We start from the raw sequence: 20,982 nt of genomic DNA on the forward strand, positions 1-20,982 counted from the left end.
ATATAACACTTTTTTAAATTAGAAATGTAATGGTCTTTGCTAACTTGATGTTTTCTTGAGTGCTTCTGTTCTCTTTTCATGTTCTTTTCTTTTCCTTCATTGGTTTTCTATAGCTGTCCCCTCACAAAGCCACTCTGTCTCATTATTCCTTCCCCCTCTGGCTCTTATTATGAACCAGAGTACATCTTCTTTCTGCTTTCCCTCAGATCAAGTAGCAGCCATTTTAGCTGTCAGTGTTTATCTCTCTGCTTTTGGAGCCTCTTCTCACTTCTTCCTCACCAGACTCATTCAGGATGGTAGTGTATGACATACAGTACTCTGCTTTCTTCCTGAGAACTGTTTCCTCAGAGCTGCTTTAGGAGCTGTACTTTGACTGTAAGAAAAAAGTATGTCTTTTTTACTGCGTGCAGTAATACAGCAATTCTGTCAGCCTGAGCTTGTACCAGGGGCAGGAACTAGGGGCAGGAATGGATTGGAGGAGTAACTTAAACCCTGCTAAGCTAATTGCTTTTACCACATTCTATGGAAACGAATTCCAGAGTTTAATTACTCGTTGAGTGAAGAAATATTTTCTCCAATTCGTTTTAAATGACTGGGCAGAGAACTGGGGGAACCAGGTTTGATTCTCAATTAGGCTCCGTGTGATCCTGGGCAAGTCACTTAAACCGCTATTGCCTCAGGTACAAAAATTAGATTGTGAGTCCACTAGGGACAGAGAAAGTACCTATATGTAGTATGTAAACCATTTTAGTTGTATCACAGAAATCAGTATATCAGGAATCCTGTTTGTACAAGGAATAAACTACTGTGTTACTGGGCATGCATGGCAGTCCTTTGTGTTAGTAGATCCCTATCAGGAGAATCTGAAGATGTGAAAGGGTAAAGGAAGAATATCAGAGTTTGGGGGAAGTGATTCATCCTTCATAACAGTATGGTTTTACTGATTTTGGTATTACAACACATGTATTACACCTGGATTTATGTAGTCATAGCATATGACTTTTGTAGTATGGTTTTTTTTGTGCTGTTACAGGAGAACAGTAGAGAACTTTACAAGCAAGCCCCCCCCCCCCCCCCCCCCCCCCCCAAGAAAAAACTGTTCTTGTGAGGTCATTAGCCAATAGGCTAAGATTAGGGGTTGCTAATCTTTATCTGTGCATACCCCTTATCAGCATCCATAATATTTAGGGACCCTCATCTCCTCCCCCTATTTCCCTTCTTTGTCCTGTTTATCCTGATTAGATTGTAAGCTGTGTCAAGCAGAGACTGTCTCTTCATGTTAATGTGTACAGTGCTGCGTTCGTATAGTAGCGCTATCAAAATGATAAGCAGTAGTAGTATTTTATCCCTACGAGTCTGTCTTTCTCCCCATCCCTACTGCCCCTGTCCCTTTCAGTCTTTCTCTTGTCTTGACTCCCAGCTATCCCCACAAATCCCTCCTTAGATTGATAAAAAAAAGGCACTCAGGACAAGGTTATAGCAAAGAGACTAAATGCATTTTAACATACTAAATGTCAACAGACATGCATGGTCCATCCAGTCTGCCCTACGAGGTGTCCAGATTTGTATGCAGCATTCTACACAGGGTCCACTTCTTTATGATTAAACACTGGCATCTTAAACAGGGCAGTCAACAAATGGCCTTGTCAACCTCATATGTGCAGTTATATGATGCAGTCTGGAAACAAGATTTGAAATGAGTTCCCACTGCTCTGCCTGTCCTATATCAACTCTGGCCACTGGTACTGTGCAGCAGAAATCAGAGCAAGTACTTTCTGTACCATACGGGACGTACTTCCTCTCTGATTTCTACAGTCACGCAGCATGCAGTGGCAGGAACTAAAAAAAACAAGGTTCTGTTGCTGTGCAGGAAATTTAGAAGTGCTGGGTAAGTTGGAGAAACAAGGAATAGGGCAGAGAGAAGAGCTTGATACTGGGGGATTGACAGAGACTAGAGCTGAAAAGAAATGTTGGCTTGGCAAGGGTCTGGTTTGGGTTGAGGCCACCCATTCCGATGCGTACGGCTCCAGATCAGCTTCTAAGCATCTTAAGCCTGGTGTCTATGGTTGGATTCCATATTTCATTAAAATAATTCATGTGATTAAAATGTGAAAAAAATTGAAGAAAGTATAGCGTAATTGAAATGGTTAGAAACCTGGATAGAATGAACTTTAAGGATAGGAGGAAGTATTGTGTTTGTGTGTTTGGCTAGAAAGAAAGAAGGCTCAGTAAGGTGTGACTCGGCAGCAGTCTACAGATACAAAAAGGGAGGGGGGGTTGGGTATATGATGAGAAATAATGGGCTTAAATTGCAACAGAGGAGAATAAAGTTGAACATACTAAGAAAAGCTTTCTGACTTTGAGAGTAATTGATCTGATTTGATTTGTTTACTTGTTATACCTTGTTGTGCAAGGTGGTATTAAAGCAGTTAATCACTAGGAGAGATTCACCTGACAAAGTTGGTGAAATCTCTGCCATTGAAGGCATTTAAGAGCAGGTTAGAAAAATGTTCTTCTGGGATGCTTTAGTACTGTGAAGGCAGAAAATTGGACTAGATGATTCTCTGTTTTTCTTTGCAGTCCCAACACACTACACCAGGTGGCATCCTACCTCTGTTTATTGCCTTCCTTGCCTATAGGAGAAAATACCACCTATGAGAAGGAGTTTCTTCTAAAACTGCTGGTAAGGAAAAATCAAACCGAATGTGCCACATTCCTATGTATGCTTAACCTGCTCTTGTTTTCCACTGAGCAAATTAGTGTCGCTGCTAACTTACAACTAGACTCAGGATAACTGCTGTGTGATATGATTGTGACTTTTCCACCCTCTGCATGTGTGACTATGTTTTGGTTTAGGAAACGTATCTGTGTTTTGTAGCATGTTGTTGTTGTTTCATGTGATTAAATGACTAATCAGAACAAAGAAGTTCCATATCATCATGCTGATCAATCCATAGACTGGTGGGTTGTGTCCATCTACCAGCAGGTGGAGATAGAGAGCAATCCTTTTGCCTCCCTATATGTGGTCATGTGCTGCCGGAAACTCCTCAGTATGTTCTCTATCTCAGTAGGTGGTGGTCACACACAGCAGCAGCTCTGGCTAGGCCTCCAAGCCTAATTTTTAGGTTTTGTTGAGTGCCTGGGGTTGAGGGCTCTTCTTGAGCAAGTGCAAACCTGGTGGCGCCAGGTCCCTCCTTTTCTCCCCCCTCCCGCTGGCTCCGTTAAAAAAAAAAAAAAAAAAATTTTGAACGTCCTTAAGGGCGTTTATTTCGACGTTTATTTAAATGTTTATTGCAGCTACTCACTGGGACACCAGGTCGTTACAGCTCGGAGTGAGAAGCAGGTAATTTTTACCTTTTTATAGCGGGCAGGGGGTTCCCCGATTGATCTCCACGTGGCCTATGGCGTCGGAGGGCGAGGGCGCGAAGAATCGCTCCCCGGACCGCGTGTGCGCTTCTAGCTGGGATGCGGGGGTTTTAAAGTCTGATTTGCCCTTGTTGGGTGTCAGTTTGGAGGCCGGTCAGTGTCCCGGGTCTTCCTCCGGCGCGGCGGTTTTTCCCGCCATACACGCCCATCCCCCGCTGCTCGCCTCCGCCATCTTGGCCGGCCACTCTGCTCGGACGGCTTCTTCTTGGGCCGCCCTTGAGCTGGGAGACGTTCATGCCATGGCCGCCCTTGATTTGGGCGACGGCAAAAAAGCGGCTAAAGTTAAGCGCCGTTCTTCCCGCGCGGCTCCTTCGCGGAGTGTCGCGCCGGACGCCATCTTGGATGCGCAGCATGGTTCTCCCCCGCTCTTGCGAGCGCCGGTTGAGGGTGCGTCTAGGGCTGTGGCCCAGGCTGCTGAATTGCACAGTTTGGGGGGTTTCTCCCCCCAAGTTTATTTTGCTGCTGCATCAGGCCTTCCTTATGCAGAACGCTGCCCCTTCTCCCCTTGTCCGATAAAGGGGTTGAGGCCCCCGGAAGTAAACGCCCTCGGGTGGATGCCCAGGCCTTAGAGGACGCTGTTTCCTCTGATGTAGATGAGGGCAGCGTATCTGAGTTCTCCCAACGGTCATTTGGGGATTCCTTGGAGGAGACGGATTCCCGCTCGGATGGAGCGGATGACCCCTCTGCAGCACGGATCTTTCGCTCAGAGGATTTGCCCAACCTGTTAATGCAGGCCATGAGCATTTTGAAGATTTCCTCTACGGAGGACGTCTCTCCCTCAGCCCCTGTTGGCTCCGCCATTATGCTGGGGACGAAGCGCCCGCCTAGAACCTTCCACGTGCATGATGACATGCACACCTTAATTTCGGCTCAATGGGATGTCCCGGAAGCGAGCCTCAAAGTGGCTAGGGCTATGTCCCGCCTCTATCCTTTGCCTGAAAGTGAGCGTGAGGTCTTTATTTGGCCTACCGTGGATTCTTTAATCACTGCGGTGACTAAGAAAACGGCGTTGCCGGTGGAAGGTGGCACGGCCCTAAAGGACGCCCAAGACAGAAGATTGGAAGCGGCTTTAAGGTCGTCCTTCGAGGCGGCTGCCTTAAGTTTGCAGTCCTCAGTTTGCGGCTCCTATGTGGCCAGGGCGTGCCTGACGATGGTGCAGCGGGCTTCCCCCTCGGATCCTTCCTTGAGGGCTGACTGGCCGGCCCTGGAATCGGGCTTGGCTTATTTGGCAGACTTACTGTATGATGTCTTGAGAGCCTCGGCTAAAGGCATGGCTCAGACAGTCTCTGCGCGGCTCTGGCTTTGGCTGAAACATTGGTCTGCGGACCACGCCTCTAAGTCCCGCCTGGCTAAGTTGCCTTTTAAAGACAAGCTGCTCTTTGGGGTCGAGCTGGACAAAATCGTGACCGATCTCGGCACGTCTAAGGGCAAGAGGTTACCAGAGGTCAGAGCTCGGGCCAGTGCTCGCCCCGGTATCTCCAGAGGACGGTTTCAAGAAGCCCGTCGGTACCGCCCGGGCAAGTCGGGCTCCTCTGCCCCCTCTTCCTTCAAAAGGAACTTCTCCCCCAAGCAGCATTCCTTTCGCAGAGACCGCCGTCCCGGAGGTATGCCCTCCGGTCCTCCCCCAGGGTCTCGTACCCAATGACGGGGTCCTGGTCCATGGCCCAGTGCAGATTGGAGGACGCCTGTCCTCGTTTCTGGGCGAGTGGACCAAAGTAACTTCAGACGCTTGGGTGCTGGAAGTCATCAGAGACGGCTACAAGTTAGAGTTCTGCCGACCCTTAAGAGACGGGTTTGTACTCTCTCCCTGCAAGTCTCCGGTCAAAGCTGTGGCAGTGCAGCAGACCTTGGACAACCTGATCCGCCTGGGTGCGGTAGTTCCGGTGCCAGAAAATCAGACTGGCAAGGGACGTTACTCCATTTACTTTGTGGTACCAAAGAAAGGAGGTTCTGTCCGGCCTATCCTCGACCTCAAAGGGGTCAATCGGGCCTTGAAAGTGCGGCACTTTCGCATGGAGACTCTCCGCTCTGTTATAGCGGCAGTGAAGGCAGGAGAGTTCTTGGCTTCCTTGGACATCAAGGAAGCGTACCTGCATATTCCCATCTGGCCTCCTCATCAACGCTTTCTGCGTTTTGCAGTCCTGGGCCGACACTTCCAGTTCAGAGCCCTCCCTTTCGGGTTGGCTACTGCTCCGCGGACCTTCTCCAAAGTAATGGTGGTCATCGCGGCCTTCCTACGAAAGGAAGGAGTACAAGTCCATCCTTATCTGGACGACTGGTTGATCCGAGCCCCCTCTTATGCAGAGTGCGGCAAAGCTGTGGACCGGGTGGTTGCTCTTTTGAGCTCCCTGGGGTGGATCATCAACTGGGAGAAGAGCCAGCTGCGCCCGACTCAGTCCCTGGAGTATCTGGGAGTTCGATTCGACACCCAAGTGGGCAGAGTGTTCCTGCCAGACAATCGGATTGTCAAGCTTCAGGCTCAGGTGGACCAGTTCCTAGTAGCCTCTCCTCTTCGGGCTTGGGACTATGTGCAGCTGTTGGGCTCTATGACGGTCACGATGGAAATAGTGCCCTGGGCCAGGGCTCATATGAGACCACTACAACACTCTCTGCTGCAGCGCTGGACTCCGATGTCGGAGGATTATGCTGTGTGCCTTCCCTTGGACCCAGCAGTGCGCAAGGTGCTGAGCTGGTGGATGCAGACAGACAAGTTGTCTGCGGGAATGCCACTGGTGACCTCGGAGTGGATTGTCGTCACGACGGACGCCTCTTTGTCGGGCTGGGGAGCCCACTGCTTGGGAAGGACAGCGCAGGGGCTCTGGTCTCCTGCAGAGGCAAAGTGGTCTATCAACCTCCTGGAACTCAGAGCCATTCGGTTGGCGCTTTTGGAGTTCATCCCGGTACTGGCGTTGAAGCCAGTACGGGTCCTGTCGGACAATGCCACGGCTGTGGCCTATGTCAACCGCCAGGGAGGTACCAAGAGCGCCCCTCTAGCCAAGGAGGCCATGAATCTATGCCAGTGGGCGGAAGCGAACCTGGAACAGCTGTCAGCGGCCCACATTGCCGGAGTCATGAATGTCAAGGCGGACTTTCTCAGTCGCCATACCTTGGAGCCCGGAGAGTGGCAGCTATCTACTCAGGCGTTCTTGAACATCACGAAGCGCTGGGGCCAGCCGAGCCTAGATCTGATGGCGTCATCGGCCAATTGCCAAGTCCCGCGCTTTTTCAGCAGAGGACGGGACCCTCGATCCCTGGGAGTAGATGCTCTTCTCCAACAGTGGCCGACATAAGAGCTTCTCTATGTGTTCCCGCCCTGGCCCATGTTGGGCAGGGTGCTAGACCGGGTGGCAAAGCATCCGGGCCGGATAATCCTGGTGGGTCCGGACTGGCCCAGACGTCCCTGGTATGCGGACTTGATCAGGCTCTCAGTGGACGATCCTCTGCGGCTGCCAGTGGAGCAGGGCCTGTTACATCAGGGTCCCGTGGTGATGGAGGATCCCTCCCCCTTTGGTCTTACGGCCTGGCTATTGAGCGGCAGCGTCTGAGAAAGAAGGGCTTCGCAGACAAGGTCATCGCCACTATGCTGAGAGCGAGGAAGCGCTCTACTTCTACTGCTTACGCCAGGGTTTGGCGTATCTTTGCAGCGTGGTGTGAAGCAGGCTCACTTTCTCCCTTCACTGCTCCAATTTCTTCAGTGTTGGCGTTCCTGCAAGAAGGTCTGGAGAAAGGCCTGTCGCTCAGTTCCCTTAAAGTCCAGGTAGCGGCTCTGGCTTGCTTCAGGGGCCGCCTGAAGGGTGTTTCCCTGGCTTCGCAGCCAGATGTGGTGCGCTTTCTCAAGGGAGTTAATCACCTGCGCCCTCCTCTGCACTCAGTGGTGCCTGCGTGGAATCTCAACCTGGTGCTAAGAGCATTGCAGAAGCCGCCTTTTGAACCCTTGTTGAGGGCATCTCTGAAAGACCTGACGTTGAAAGCAGTCTTTTTGGTGGCTATCACTTCAGCCAGAAGAGTTTCCGAGCTCCAGGCACTCTCATGTCGAGAGCCTTTTCTGCAGTTCACTGAGGCAGGAGTGACTATTCGCACAGTGCCTTCCTTCCTGCCCAAGATTGTTTCTCGCTTCCATGTGAATAAGCAGCTCTGTCTCCCTTCCTTTCATAGGGAGGACTACCCAGAGGAATACTCTGCTCTCAAATATCTGGATGTGAGACGTGTCATCATCAGATACTTGGAAGTGACCAATGATTTCCGGAAATCGGATCATCTGTTTGTCCTGTTTGCAGGTCCTCGTAAGGGTCTGCAGGCTGCTAAGCCTACAGTGGCAAGATGGGTCAAGGAAGCCATTGCAGCGGCTTATGTGGCCGCGGGGAAGGTGCCGCCTATCCAGCTGAAGGCTCACTCCACTAGAGCTCAGGCGGCCTCGATGGCAGAGGCCGGGTCCGTCTCCTTGGAAGAGATTTGCAAGGCGGCAACTTGGGCTTCGGCCCATACCTTCTCCAGGCATTACCGCTTGACTGTGGCTGCTCGGGCGGAGGCCCGGTTTGGAGCTTCAGTGTTGCGGTCAGGGATTTCAATGTCCCGCCCTGGGTGAGTACTGCTTTGGTACATCCCACCAGTCTATGGATTGATCAGCATGATGATATGGAAGGTAAAATTATGTATCATACCTGATAATTTTCTTTCCATTAATCATAGCTGATCAATCCATAGTCCCTCCCAGATATCTGTATTGGTTATATTCTGGTTGCATTTCAGGTTCAAGTTTAGTCTTCAGTTCCTGTTCAGGAGGACTTCGTGTTCAAGTTTTTCAATGGATTCTTCAAGAGTTGAGACGAGTTTGTGTTACAGTGAGCTACTGCATTCCTCTCCCCTCCGTTTTACGGGGCTGGATTGAGACTTAAATTCTGCCGGCGCTCCCTCCCGCTTCGTGCGGCAGTAGGGCAGCTTTGTACCCCTCCCGCTTCGGCGGTGTTAGGGTCAGTCAGCTCCTCCCGCGGTTGCGGTTGCAGGATAAGCCAGATCCCCCCGCATCGGCGGGTGTGGTGTCGCTCCGCGGGGATGAGCTGGACGGATTCCCCTCCCCCACTTGTGTGGGGATGAGCTGGGTTAATTCTCCTCCCCCGTTTCGGCGGTGGTGAGCTGGGCAGAGTGTCCCTTTGTGGGTGTAATTCTCTAAGTGCTGAGTCCTGCGGATGGAGCTTGGATATCGACATACTGAGGAGTTTCCGGCAGCACATGACCACATATAGGGAGGCAAAAGGATTGCTCTCTATCTCCACCTGCTGGTAGATGGACACAACCCACCAGTCTATGGATTGATCAGCTATGATTAATGGAAAGAAAATTATCAGGTATGATACATAATTTTACCTTGTGTCTGATAGGTTGATATTTTGTTTCACAGTTCTCCCTTTCCTGGATGATAACTGCTTTTTGGTTGATTGAGTTGGACTCGATCAGCTGTATGGATGATCTCATTTTCTTGCTGTGTATGTCTGGTTGTTTAGTTTTTCAAATCTTACAGGGTTTCACCTCTGAACTGCTAAGACCACTTTGCTATGTTTGGTCCAGTCTAACAGACTGAAAGAACAACTGATGCTAGCGTCACCGTTTCAAAAGACAATTCAAAATCAGAAGATTTTCTGCTTTCTTTTTTTTAAATTCTTTATTTATTAATTTTAACATTCATAATATATACTTATGAGTGAAAATACACCAAAAGAAAAATCATCATTCAATATACAAATATAATTGACCTCAAGGGTACTCAACTATTGCCCACAAATTTAAGTAATTGATCCAAGAAAAAGGAAATATCTATACTTAAATCTTAAGCAGTTTCACAAAAGGGGGGAAAAAAAAAACAGCTTAATTCCTAAGTGGGTTACTCTAATCTGCCATACAGTGTTACATATGAGACTAAACCTGTACTCTGACCTCTTCTCTGCTTATTATAAAGTCCTCCAGCTGTTTTGGTTCAAAAAATTGATATTGTTTAAGTTGAAATTTTATTCTACATATACATGGGAATCTGAGAAGAAAGTCTGCCCCAATTGCTATTACCCTAGGGCGTAACAACAAGAACATCTTACGTCTCCTCTGAGTTTCCCTGGATAAGTCAAGAAATACTCTAACTTTTGAACCCAAAAACAGCGAATCCAAGTGTCTCAAAGAAAGTTTGAGCACAGCGTCTCTATCTATTTCCAACGCAAATGTGACCAGTAAAGTGGTCCTTTGGGTTATAACCTCAAGAGAAGACTCGAGGAATGCCGTGAGATTCATTGCATCTTGCCTCTGTACATTTTCTGGGATATTCCCATCCACTTGTATATAATAAGCACGGGTTATAGGTGGCAATGAATTCTCAGGCATTCCCAGACTTTCTATTAAATATTTTCTAACCATCTGGATTGGAAGTATTAAAGGGGATCTAGGAAAATTTATGAAACGTAAAGTCAATCTCTTAGAATAATTTTCCAAATGCTCCAAGCGTCTTAAAGTGAAGTTTTTGTCCTTAATTAAAGTTTGGATTTTCTGCTTTCTATTCCCTGTACTTGGAGTTAAAATATGGAACTCTCTACCTATTGCCATCAGTACAGAAAACAGCTACCTTAGCTTCAGGAAGAGGCTAAAAACCTTTCTCGTCCCAAAGACTGCTTCATAACAATCCATTGACCTCTTAGTATCATCCATTATCCTTTTCTATAATGTTTTTGGTCTCATGCATTACGCCAATGGTCTTTAATTATTCTCATACCTCACACTAACATTATAGGCTTTTGTCTCACCTAGAATGTAAACCGCACTGAACCCTGGAAAGGGGATATTAGTGGTATACAAGAATTGATTTGATTTCTCATAAACTGATCTATTTCTATGTCAGCAAGGGTTCTGGCACTGTCAGGAACCACCTTTATTCCTTCCTCTCCTCTGCTGAGCTGGAACACATCCCCTCAGCACTACATGTACAGTGGTGGAAATAAGTATTTGATCCCTTGCTGATTTTGTAAGTTTGCCCACTGACAAAGACATGAGCAGCCCATAATTGAAGGGTAGGTTATTGGTAACAGTGAGAGATAGCACATCACAAATTAAATCCGGAAAATCACATTGTGGAAAGTATATGAATTTATTTGCATTCTGCAGAGGGAAATAAGTATTTGATCCCCCACCAACCAGTAAGAGATCTGGCCCCTACAGACCAGGTAGATGCTCCAAATCAACTCGTTACCTGCATGACAGACAGCTGTCGGCAATGGTCACCTGTATGAAAGACACCTGTCCACAGACTCAGTGAATCAGTCAGACTCTAACCTCTACAAAATGGCCAAGAGCAAGGAGCTGTCTAAGGATGTCAGGGACAAGATCATACACCTGCACAAGGCTGGAATGGGCTACAAAACCATCAGTAAGACGCTGGGCGAGAAGGAGACAACTGTTGGTGCCATAGTAAGAAAATGGAAGAAGTACAAAATGACTGTCAATCGACAAAGATCTGGGGCTCCACGCAAAATCTCACCTCGTGGGGTATCCTTGATCATGAGGAAGGTTAGAAATCAGCCTACAACTACAAGGGGGGAACTTGTCAATGATCTCAAGGCAGCTGGGACCACTGTCACCACGAAAACCATTGGTAACACATTACGACATAACGGATTGCAATCCTGCAGTGCCCGCAAGGTCCCCCTGCTCCGGAAGGCACATGTGACGGCCCGTCTGAAGTTTGCCAGTGAACACCTGGATGATGCCGAGAGTGATTGGGAGAAGGTGCTGTGGTCAGATGAGACAAAAATTGAGCTCTTTGGCATGAACTCAACTCGCCGTGTTTGGAGGAAGAGAAATGCTGCCTATGACCCAAAGAACACCGTCCCCACTGTCAAGCATGGAGGTGGAAATGTTATGTTTTGGGGGTGTTTCTCTGCTAAGGGCACAGGACTACTTCACCGCATCAATGGAGAATGGATGGGGCCATGTACCGTACAATTCTGAGTGACAACCTCCTTCCCTCCGCCAGGGCCTTAAAAATGGGTCGTGGCTGGGTCTTCCAGCACGACAATGACCCAAAACATACAGCCAAGGCAACAAAGGAGTGGCTCAGGAAGAAGCACATTAGGGTCATGGAGTGGCCTAGCCAGTCACCAGACCTTAATCCCATTGAAAACTTATGGAGGGAGCTGAAGCTGCGAGTTGCCAAGCGACAGCCCAGAACTCTTAATGATTTAGAGATGATCTGCAAAGAGGAGTGGACCAAAATTCCTCCTGACATGTGTGCAAACCTCATCATCAACTACAGAAGACGTCTGACCGCTGTGCTTGCCAACAAGGGTTTTGCCACCAAGTATTAGGTCTTGTTTGCCAGAGGGATTAAATACTTATTTCCCTCTGCAGAATGCAAATAAATTCATATACTTTCCACAATGTGATTTTCCGGATTTAATTTGTGATGTGCTATCTCTCACTGTTACCAATAACCTACCCTTCAATTATGGGCTGCTCATGTCTTTGTCAGTGGGCAAACTTACAAAATCAGCAAGGGATCAAATACTTATTTCCACCACTGTATGTGTGTGTCTCTCTCAAGTAGGAAACCTGAACATGAGTAATCTGCATCACAATATCCAGTTTCAGAGCTCAGCTACAGTCCAGCCCGTTCTTTATGCTGGTAATCAGAGGTTTTATAACTTCTTTTGTTTTAAGAGATTATAAATTTGCTCTATCTTCAGATGGATGGGCATCAGAGTGTATTGAGGAGAATTTTGCTCCTTTAATTTGTGCTGAGGGAAGCAACGTGACTCACGCAGGGTCACATATTGTTTGACTCTGTATCACTGTTCTTGTAATATATTTCAAGAAGAAGTAAAGGGGCAGTCAATATCAGGAACACATAAGATAAATAAACTGTCCAGTTATTAGTCATATATCCCAATGAAAGAGGTCAGTGGCAGAGCCTGAGGAATAGAATCACTTAGCAATTCCTCCTGTTTGGATTTCCAGCTCATTTCAAGCAGGGGCTGGAGACTAGGATCTAGGACCTGATGACATGAGCTTACATTCACAACTACCCAGGGAGTTTACCCTCATTTGTATTAGCTCACATTTTTCAGTAGTATCTCAAGATGAGTAACATTCAGGTACATTAGGTATTCCCCTGTCCCCAGAGGGTTTGCAATCTGTTTATACCTTAGGCAATGAAATGCTAAGTTACTTGCCCAAGATCGCATGGAGCAGTAGCAGGATTTGAACCTGTCTTCTCTGGTTGTCAGCACAGTGTTCTAATCACTAGGCTAGTCCTCCAGTTCACCTTAGCTAGGGTATTTTTTCCCCTATCGTTTTGGATTAAAAACAATATAAAATAATCTGGGAAATGTTGTTTTAAACATTGCACACCCTTGATAAGTTTATATTAATCCAGTTTTAGTGCTCCTCTCTTTTTGTTTTAATTGTATCTAACCTCCAGCCCTGTCAGTACCATTACCCATTTGTGCCAGCTTCTACCATTTTTGCTGCTAAGCTATACCAAGTATCCATCATCCTTTCTAAGCTTTAACATATAGTACATGAAGGTGACAGAAGATTTATTTCTTTCATTTTGCCTGCCTATTCCTATAACAGGTGATGCACTCTGTCTCACTGCCCATGATCTGAGCCTTCCAGTAAAGTATGGTTGGGTAACTGCTCTGGGCAATCAGAATTCAGGAGCAGTCAACAAAGGAAAGTTCACAGAGTTGTACAAAACTCATGTCATTAGTGAAGCTTTAAAAAGTAGGAGAGGACACAGCAGATTTAAAGTACACCACATAGCTTTAACGCTTGTGCAAAGATATTACAGCTATGTAGTGCTTATCTGTGTAATACCAGCAACATAATTTATCAGTCAGAATAAACAAAAAAGAACTTAAAGTCCATCTTTTCAACATTCCCTATATCCTTTGTTAATGTGTGTGCATATTTTAAGTTTATCACATTTCATCAGTAATAATTCTCTTATATTGAGCCTGGACTATATGTAGGGCTTCTAATTTTTGGTGTTTAAATTGCAAATTTAAATTTTTATTTTCAACAGCTAATTATGGGGTCCATTTGGGAATGCAAAAATATGTGTATCTGTTTTTACAGAGTAGATAGATGCCTTTTCTGCTGGAGCTGCACATTTGTACTGCTGAGGCATCAGTGCAAAAAATGCACAAAAACAATAGAATAGCCAGAACAGACAATGACAAGTTTTGGAAGAGTACAAGAGAAAGTAGTTTTTCTTGTGGTTATCCATTGCGCTGGTGTTTATTAAGCTGCTCTGAGGGCACGCTAGAGTTTTTAACATGCGCTAAAAATTAGCGCTTGCTAAATGCTAGAGATGCCCATATATTCCTATGGGTGTTTTTAGCATTTAGTGCACGCTAAAAATGCTAGCACACCTTGGAAAACAGGGCCCTTGATTTTTTTTTAAACTTGGAATATTTTATCGGTGTTTATCATTTAAAACCTAAAATCAGAAGCCCTAAATATATTCTAATCTAGATGAAATAGTGTTGTCCCATAATTTTGTAAAATTTGTGTGGACAACTAGTATTCTGTACTATATTTCAGACAATTTAAAGAAACACTGAACAATCCAAATCCGCTTGTAAAACTGAATCTAGTTCATAGATACTAAGCTGTTCTCCTCTGAGCAAGGTGACATGGAGGGGCATTTTCGAAAGAAACGTCCAAGTCTGGGGGCGTGGAAAACCGTATTTTCGGAAAAATGATGGACATCCAAGGATGTCCTTAAATTTGGACGTCTTTGACTTTTGGCGATTTTCGAAACCAAAGAGGTCCAAGTCAAAAACATCCAAATGCAAGCCATTTGGATGTGGGAGGAGCCAGCATTTCTAGTGCACTGGTCCCCCTGACATGCCAGAACACCAGCCGGGCACCCTAGGGGGCACTGCAGTGGACTTCATAAAATGCTCCCAGGAACATAGCTCCCTTACCTTGTGTGCTGAGCCCCCCAAAACCCAGTACCCCAACTGTACACCACTACCATAGCCCTTACGGGTGGAGGGGGGCACCTAATGTGGGTATGTTGGGTTTTGGAGAGCTCGTTCTTTCCTCCACAAATGTAACAGGTAGGGGGGTCTGGGCCTGGGTCCGCCTGTCTGAAGTGCACTGCAGTACCCACTAAAACTGCTGCTGGGACCTTCATGCACTGTCATGGACCTGAGTATGACATCTGAGGCTGGCACGAAATTTTTTTAAGATGTTTTTTGAGGGTGGGAGGGGGTTAGTGACTACTGGGGGAGTAACGGGAGGTCATGCCCAATTCCCTTCAGTGGTCATCTGGTCACTTTCGGGCAACGTTTTGTGCCTTATTCATAAATAAACAGGTCCGGGTAAAAACGTCCAAGTGTTCGTCATGGACATCCTTGCTTTTTTTGATTATGGGTCAAAGACGTCCAAGTGTTAGGCACACCCATGTCCCGCCTTTACTACGCTTCTGACACGCCCCCTTGAAATTTGGAAGGACTGCAGTTGATGTCCAAAATCAGGTTTTGATTATACTGATTTGGACGTGACGTCCATGTTCCAATTTATGTCGATAGATGGACATCGTCCTCTTTCGAAAATGAGCCTGATGGCCACTAACTCTCTGATTCAGTAAGAAAAAGTAATAAATCCTCCACTAAATGTTATGTCATGCTTACTTTTTACTGCCCTTAGATGAACTATAACCTATTCATTGAATTATTGCACTTTCTATATGCTGCTAATCTTATACTCCCAAAAGGTAGCAAATTCTGAATGTTGGGGACTGCACAAATTTCAAACATTTATTTATATTTGCTCCAAAGAAGGTATCAATGTGCATATATAAAATATGTGCATATATCACAATCCTGGCTCTGCTGTGCCCAAACCAAGTATACTTTCTTTGTACATACTTTTTATGTATGTGATCAAAGAATTCTATACAAGCATTTTTTTTCCTGCATGTAAAAAGATTTTGCACATGGAAAAGCTTGATAAAATTACCCCGAATAAGTCTGTTTATGTGGAAAGCTAGGACTATGTAAAGAGCAGGAAAATTAATGGCCATATTCTGTCCGTTTATACTGAGAGCTGGGGCTGTATGGTTCATAGTGCTTTCTTTATTTTTCTCAGAAGTTTGAATACGTACACACTGGTGCTCTTAAAATATTTTATTTAAGGCATTGTACCAGACTGATTTTTACTTTTGTTTTCAATGCTTTGTATTCATTTCAAGCTACTTCTTCATAACTAGGTTTCTCGTCACGAGCGGCGAATATCTCAGATACAACAGCTCAATCAAATGCCTCTATATCCAACTGAGAAGATTATATGGGATGAAAATATTGTTCCAACAGAGTACTATTCTGGAGAAGGTAATCACAGAAAATCAGATAACAAGCCATGATGCTGTGTATGAACATCTTCATCTTATAAATGGAAACTCACTGTATACAATGCTTAACATATATGTATTGTGTTACCTCCTTGAAAGGTTTATAAAGTGGCACCTAAAAGTAGGCGTAAGAAAGAAGCATGCTTAGCGCCAGTTCTGTAATGGCATTAAGGTTTGCATAACTCATAGTACAAAGCCTCTTTGGTATGCTGAAACTTAGGCCTATACCATGGTAATGGCAGACATAAGCTAGAGCACTTAAGTGCCTAGTGGTTAGTGCAGCAGACTTTGATCCTGGGGAACTGGGTTTGATTCCTACTGCAGCTCCTTGTGACTCTGGACAAGTTACTTAACTTTTGTTAGAGGCTGATTTAGAAGCTTTTTAAATAGATGACTTAATTAAATATGCATGATTTTAAGTATGCACAATTTTTGATGATTTCTTTGATTTTTAAGCTTATTTTACATTTGTAAGGTTGTTCAGTTGTGTTTTTAGATTCTAGTGCATTTTAACCTTTTCTTAGAGGTTTGTTTTAGAGGTTTTTCTAAAGAGATGACATCACCTAATTAAATATGCCTAGTAGCTAGGGATTAAAAATATCAAAAGGAAACTAGTTCCATTCATACACTGTACTTATAAATACAGAACACAGTTATCAATGTGCAAGTCAGAGTTCTTTGAATAAAGGAGGAAAACGCCTCAAAAACAAGCCCCTCCCACAGATATAAATGGGGTGAAGGCTACAAATTCATCATCAAAGGCGTTTCTGCAAACTTCCTCGTTTTAAAACATTTTTTTGAAAAGTTATTTTTCTTAATGCTCAATAACAAAGCCGCTCTGCCGAGTAAGCTATACAAAAATTTTTTTTTACTTAACTTCGGCTAACTGCAGACTTTCTCCTCCCAGACCGTGAATCAACTGTGGTCAACGGGTCCCGTTTCACATTCCGCTGCTTCAGGACCACAGCCATTCAATCAACCAGTTCATCGGTCATAAATCCTATACACAAGGGGGAGAAAAAGACTTAAATATTTATAACATTTCTACAAAAACTCAGTCTATTTAATACTGACTCTGCTTACAATCCGTTCAAAAATGCCGACGGTAGCATGAAGGGCAGGAGTATTTAAACATGGCGGTCCTATAAATACAAATTGTGACATCACACGCTGTCATCAGTATCCAATCACAATTCTTCAGACTGCAAAAAGGCATACCCACATTAATGAGTGAAGATCAAAATAAAAGTACAGAGCAGATAGGGGATGGTTCAGGCAGCCAGATAAAAACTCTTGAGCACAAGCAGACCAAAGAGTCCCATGGAAGGTTAAGAGCAACCCTCCAACATATTCCTTCACCAAAGATGTGCAAGTAGCAGAAGCTTAATGCAGATATGCTAGGTTTTACCTCGGATCGTTGTGAAATCCTAATCCCGGAGGCCAGGCCTGGTTTTGATTAACCTTGAAGTCAAAGATTAGTGTGCACTGAGACTGGGGGGGGGGGGGGGGTTTCAAATACAGGGCTGCAGGAAGATTATAATTGCATTCCAAGAGGCTTTTATTCTTATCACGCCTGTGAAGGGAGCAGGATTTAACATTCTTTTCATTGTAAATAGTGTTTCAGTTTACTTCTCTGAGTGGTTGTGTCTGTTAAGGCTCCACAACCACACCTTTGACTATTCTGCTACTGGGTGTAGAAAGACTTGAAGTGGTTCAGAAGAAGCCAACAAAAATGGTATGGGGCTTTCACCAAAGGACACATGAGAAGAGACTTGAAGACTTGAATATGGAAAGGAGGGATAGGGAGATTTGTTACAGATGATACAAATCTTTTCCAGAGGTGGGGAAGTGGTAAAGCTAGAGGACATGAATTGAAGTTGCAGGGTGATAGACTTAGGAATAACATCAAGAAATACTTTTTCAGAGAGAAGGTGGTGGATGCCACGAATAACCTCCAGGTAGTGGTAGTAAAAACAAAAACAGTGATGGAATTCAAAAACACATGAGATAAAGGCAGCATATCCTTAAACAGAAAGAGTTAAGGTATCAAAACAAAACTTAAATGACCTCATGGTTAATGTTGGGTTATGATGGAGGCAGGAGTAGTGTCTTGACAGCAACTCCAGCAGTGGGGGAGTAAAGCTAGTGCCAGGTGACTTTGAGTCTGTGAGTGCAGGTGCTGTGTATCTCAGTGAGAGAGGGGAGGGTATCTTGAAGTTGAATTTAGCAAGTAAAATGCTATTAATAACATTGCTGGATTGTTGGTTCAGTCATGAATTTGACTGTTGGGCAGACTGGATGAACCATGGAACTCTTTATCTGCTGTCATCTACTGTTAACTATTACTGAAGCAGTGTGGGGTTCAAAGGATAAGGAAGAGTCAATATAACATCCAAAAATGTAATTGAAAAGGGGAACTGGATGATTGTTAATGTGTAGGGTTGAGTAGCAAGGAAGAGGTTGGTGTTGAGAGACCCACATTGCTTGAAGTTTTGAAGGGTTTAGTATCGTACTGTTATTTACTAGCTAGGTGGCTGCAGTACTTAGATTTGTGTTGAAGCTTGATAAATCGGGATTATTTTGCTCAGTAAAAGTAGATGATCTGAATATCCTCCACAAAGATAGAAATACTGAGTCCTAAGCTCTGAAAGATGTTTTCTTTTCAATCTTGAACAGCTGTTTTGTTTGGGGGGGGGGGGGGGGGGGTTGTTATTGTTGTTGATGGAAATTAATTGTTTTATTGCTTGTTCACCAGTTTGGATAAACTCTCTAGGGCTGGGAATGTGGTATAAACATCCTTTTAAATATTGCTTCACTTTTATTCTACCTTATTCAAATATTCCCACCATGCCTACATATGGTACTCTCTGCAGGAAATCCAGGAACATGATGTTTGAATAATTCATCTCTGGCTTTACTTTTCCTTTAAATTACATTTTTAATGACTAGTGGAGCTTAGGACTGGTTGCTACCCACTGCACAATATTCCTTCCCCAGGAAGAAGTCTGTTTTCTGATATTGTGTGTGTGTGGTTTTTTTTTTCCTCTACTTCAGGCTGCCTTGCACTTCCTAAACTGAACTTACAGTTTTTGACACTTCATGACTATCTGTTAAGGAACTTCAACCTCTTCCGTCTAGAGTCCACCTATGAGATTCGGCAGGACATCGAGGATGGGGTCAGCAGGATGAAACCCTGGTTAGTGTTGGCTTCCGTTTTACTGCCTTTAGTGCATTTCTCATGAAGTTTCTAAGTTTGGGGAAGGAAAATTATGTGCTTAAGTTTCTGAAATGCCTTTTCTTCTGACCTTTATTCCAACCAGCCATCACTTTGATGTCACATCGCTTCCTTCTCTTTCAAACAAAAAACTAACCTGGGAGAGAGTCAGTCTCTCACTCTCACTCATGATTATCTTTCTTGAGCCAAAGTTTAGGGATATTCAATCATTTTCTATCCTACCAGTCCCATTTACATTTAGACTTATGTTTGCATTGTTTTAGTTAACAGTTACAGAAGTTTATTTTAGATTTTGCTCACACCTTTTTCAGTAGTAGCTCAAGGTGAGTTACATTCAGGTACTCTGGATATTTCTCTGTCCCAGGAGGGCTCACAATCTGTTTGTTCCTGAGGCTATGGAGGGTTAAGTGACTTGCCCAAGATCACAAGGAGCAGTAGTGGGATTTGAACCGGCCACCTCTGGAAGTTTAGCTAAAGTAGCAAGTAATAAACACATGTAGTTTGCAAATAATTATAGGTATTTTTTTCAGAATGCTTTTGTGTTTTCTGCTGCACTCAGAGCAGCTTTTCATTTTAATTAGATAAGAGCACAAGGGAAAATTGCTATGCAGTTGTCAGAGTACAGATTATGATGGCTGCTCATTGTTGCCACATCTTAGGGCATTTTTTTTCTGCTGGACAATTCTGAGGAGAAAGTGAGCTGTGGACAAGAGGTAGGGACAGAGGGAGAGCTACTCATCTGACTTCTAGTGCTGCTGATACTTATCTGCAAGCCTGCTTTCTCAATTTACAGGAAGGCAATACAGGTGATAAAGGCTATCAGTTACTGTCCCTATGCTGCAACTACCTCTTGTTTCAAGTTTAGTTTCCAAGTTTATTTAAAGTTTCATATCCCACCCTTTTTGGGACCATCAGAGCGTCTAGCAATCTAAATATACATATAAAGAGAGAGGGTTAAAAAGGCAATAAAGAGAGGATGACAGCGCAAGGAAGTAGAGTGGAAAGGGGAAGGAACTACAATAATTTTGATAGAAAAGAAGACGGGGTAAAACGAGTAGAACAGGAGGAGGAATTGGGGTGGGAGGCCAGTGGAAGATGAAATTGGGTTGGAGACCATTGGAAGATTGAAGGGACTTGAAAGATATCAAAAGAAGAGGACAGAGAGAGAGAGCCAGAAGAGAAAAATAATAGAGGTGTGGAGAGAAAATGAAATTTAAATAAGAATGAGGATATAGTGGAAGACAGGATAGGAATTTGGGAGTGAATGCTGAAAGACAGAAAATGTTAGATACCAGTGATAACAGAGAGCTGTTTAGAGGAAAAGACAACAAAATCTAGTTAGCCTATAATAGATAACAAAGCAGTCATTGATACTACATCAAAATAAGTTTTGTCCTTTAAAAATCTAAAGGAAAGGAGAGGGAACTAAAATGGCTGCTAGATGAGAGCATTCATCCAGAGCTCTTGTATCTCCATCTGCAGTTCCCCCTCCCCATACTGTGATGGTCAAATAGAATGGGTGAGTGAGAGCCGGCAATCCTCCGTCCTCACAGGGAGGAAGCCTGGTGCAGATGAATTGAGCTTTTCTGGTTGCAGAAGAAGTGAGGAGGCACAACATCCTGAGGCAATGGGTTTAAAGGTGCCGTTGCCATTGGTCTCTGAACCCAGATGAGTGTTCTTCCTCTGAAATCAAGTGCTGATGTTGCCAATGAGAATTGCTCCATAGAAGGCTGCTTCGACTTCTCCACCAATCTGTGAAGAAATCCCTCTTGCTTCAGTCCCTGGTCTGTGATTGGTAGCAGTGAGTGAGTAACTGGCTTGTAATTGGTGTAGTTGAGAGTGAGCTGTGAAGAGCATTGGATGTGTGAGGAATGCTTTTAAACTGCCCATCTGATTGGAGTCTGCTACTGTAACTTTAGTCACTATG

General features: G+C 44.7%; 1 protein-coding gene across 1 annotated transcript in view; it reads left to right on the plus strand.

Moving 5' to 3' along the window:
- Positions 1 to 20,982, plus strand: part of AQR (aquarius intron-binding spliceosomal factor) — a 211,628-nt gene that overhangs the window by 66,110 nt on the left and 124,536 nt on the right. The window contains exons 14-16 of the mRNA XM_030214054.1: positions 2,581 to 2,683; positions 15,680 to 15,800; positions 18,875 to 19,016. Coding sequence (XP_030069914.1) covers positions 2,581 to 2,683; positions 15,680 to 15,800; positions 18,875 to 19,016 — 366 coding nt within the window. The remainder of the gene's footprint in view (positions 1 to 2,580; positions 2,684 to 15,679; positions 15,801 to 18,874; positions 19,017 to 20,982) is intronic.

Source organism: Microcaecilia unicolor, chromosome 9, assembly GCF_901765095.1.
Source record: "Microcaecilia unicolor chromosome 9, aMicUni1.1, whole genome shotgun sequence".
NCBI lineage: Eukaryota > Metazoa > Chordata > Amphibia > Gymnophiona > Siphonopidae > Microcaecilia > Microcaecilia unicolor.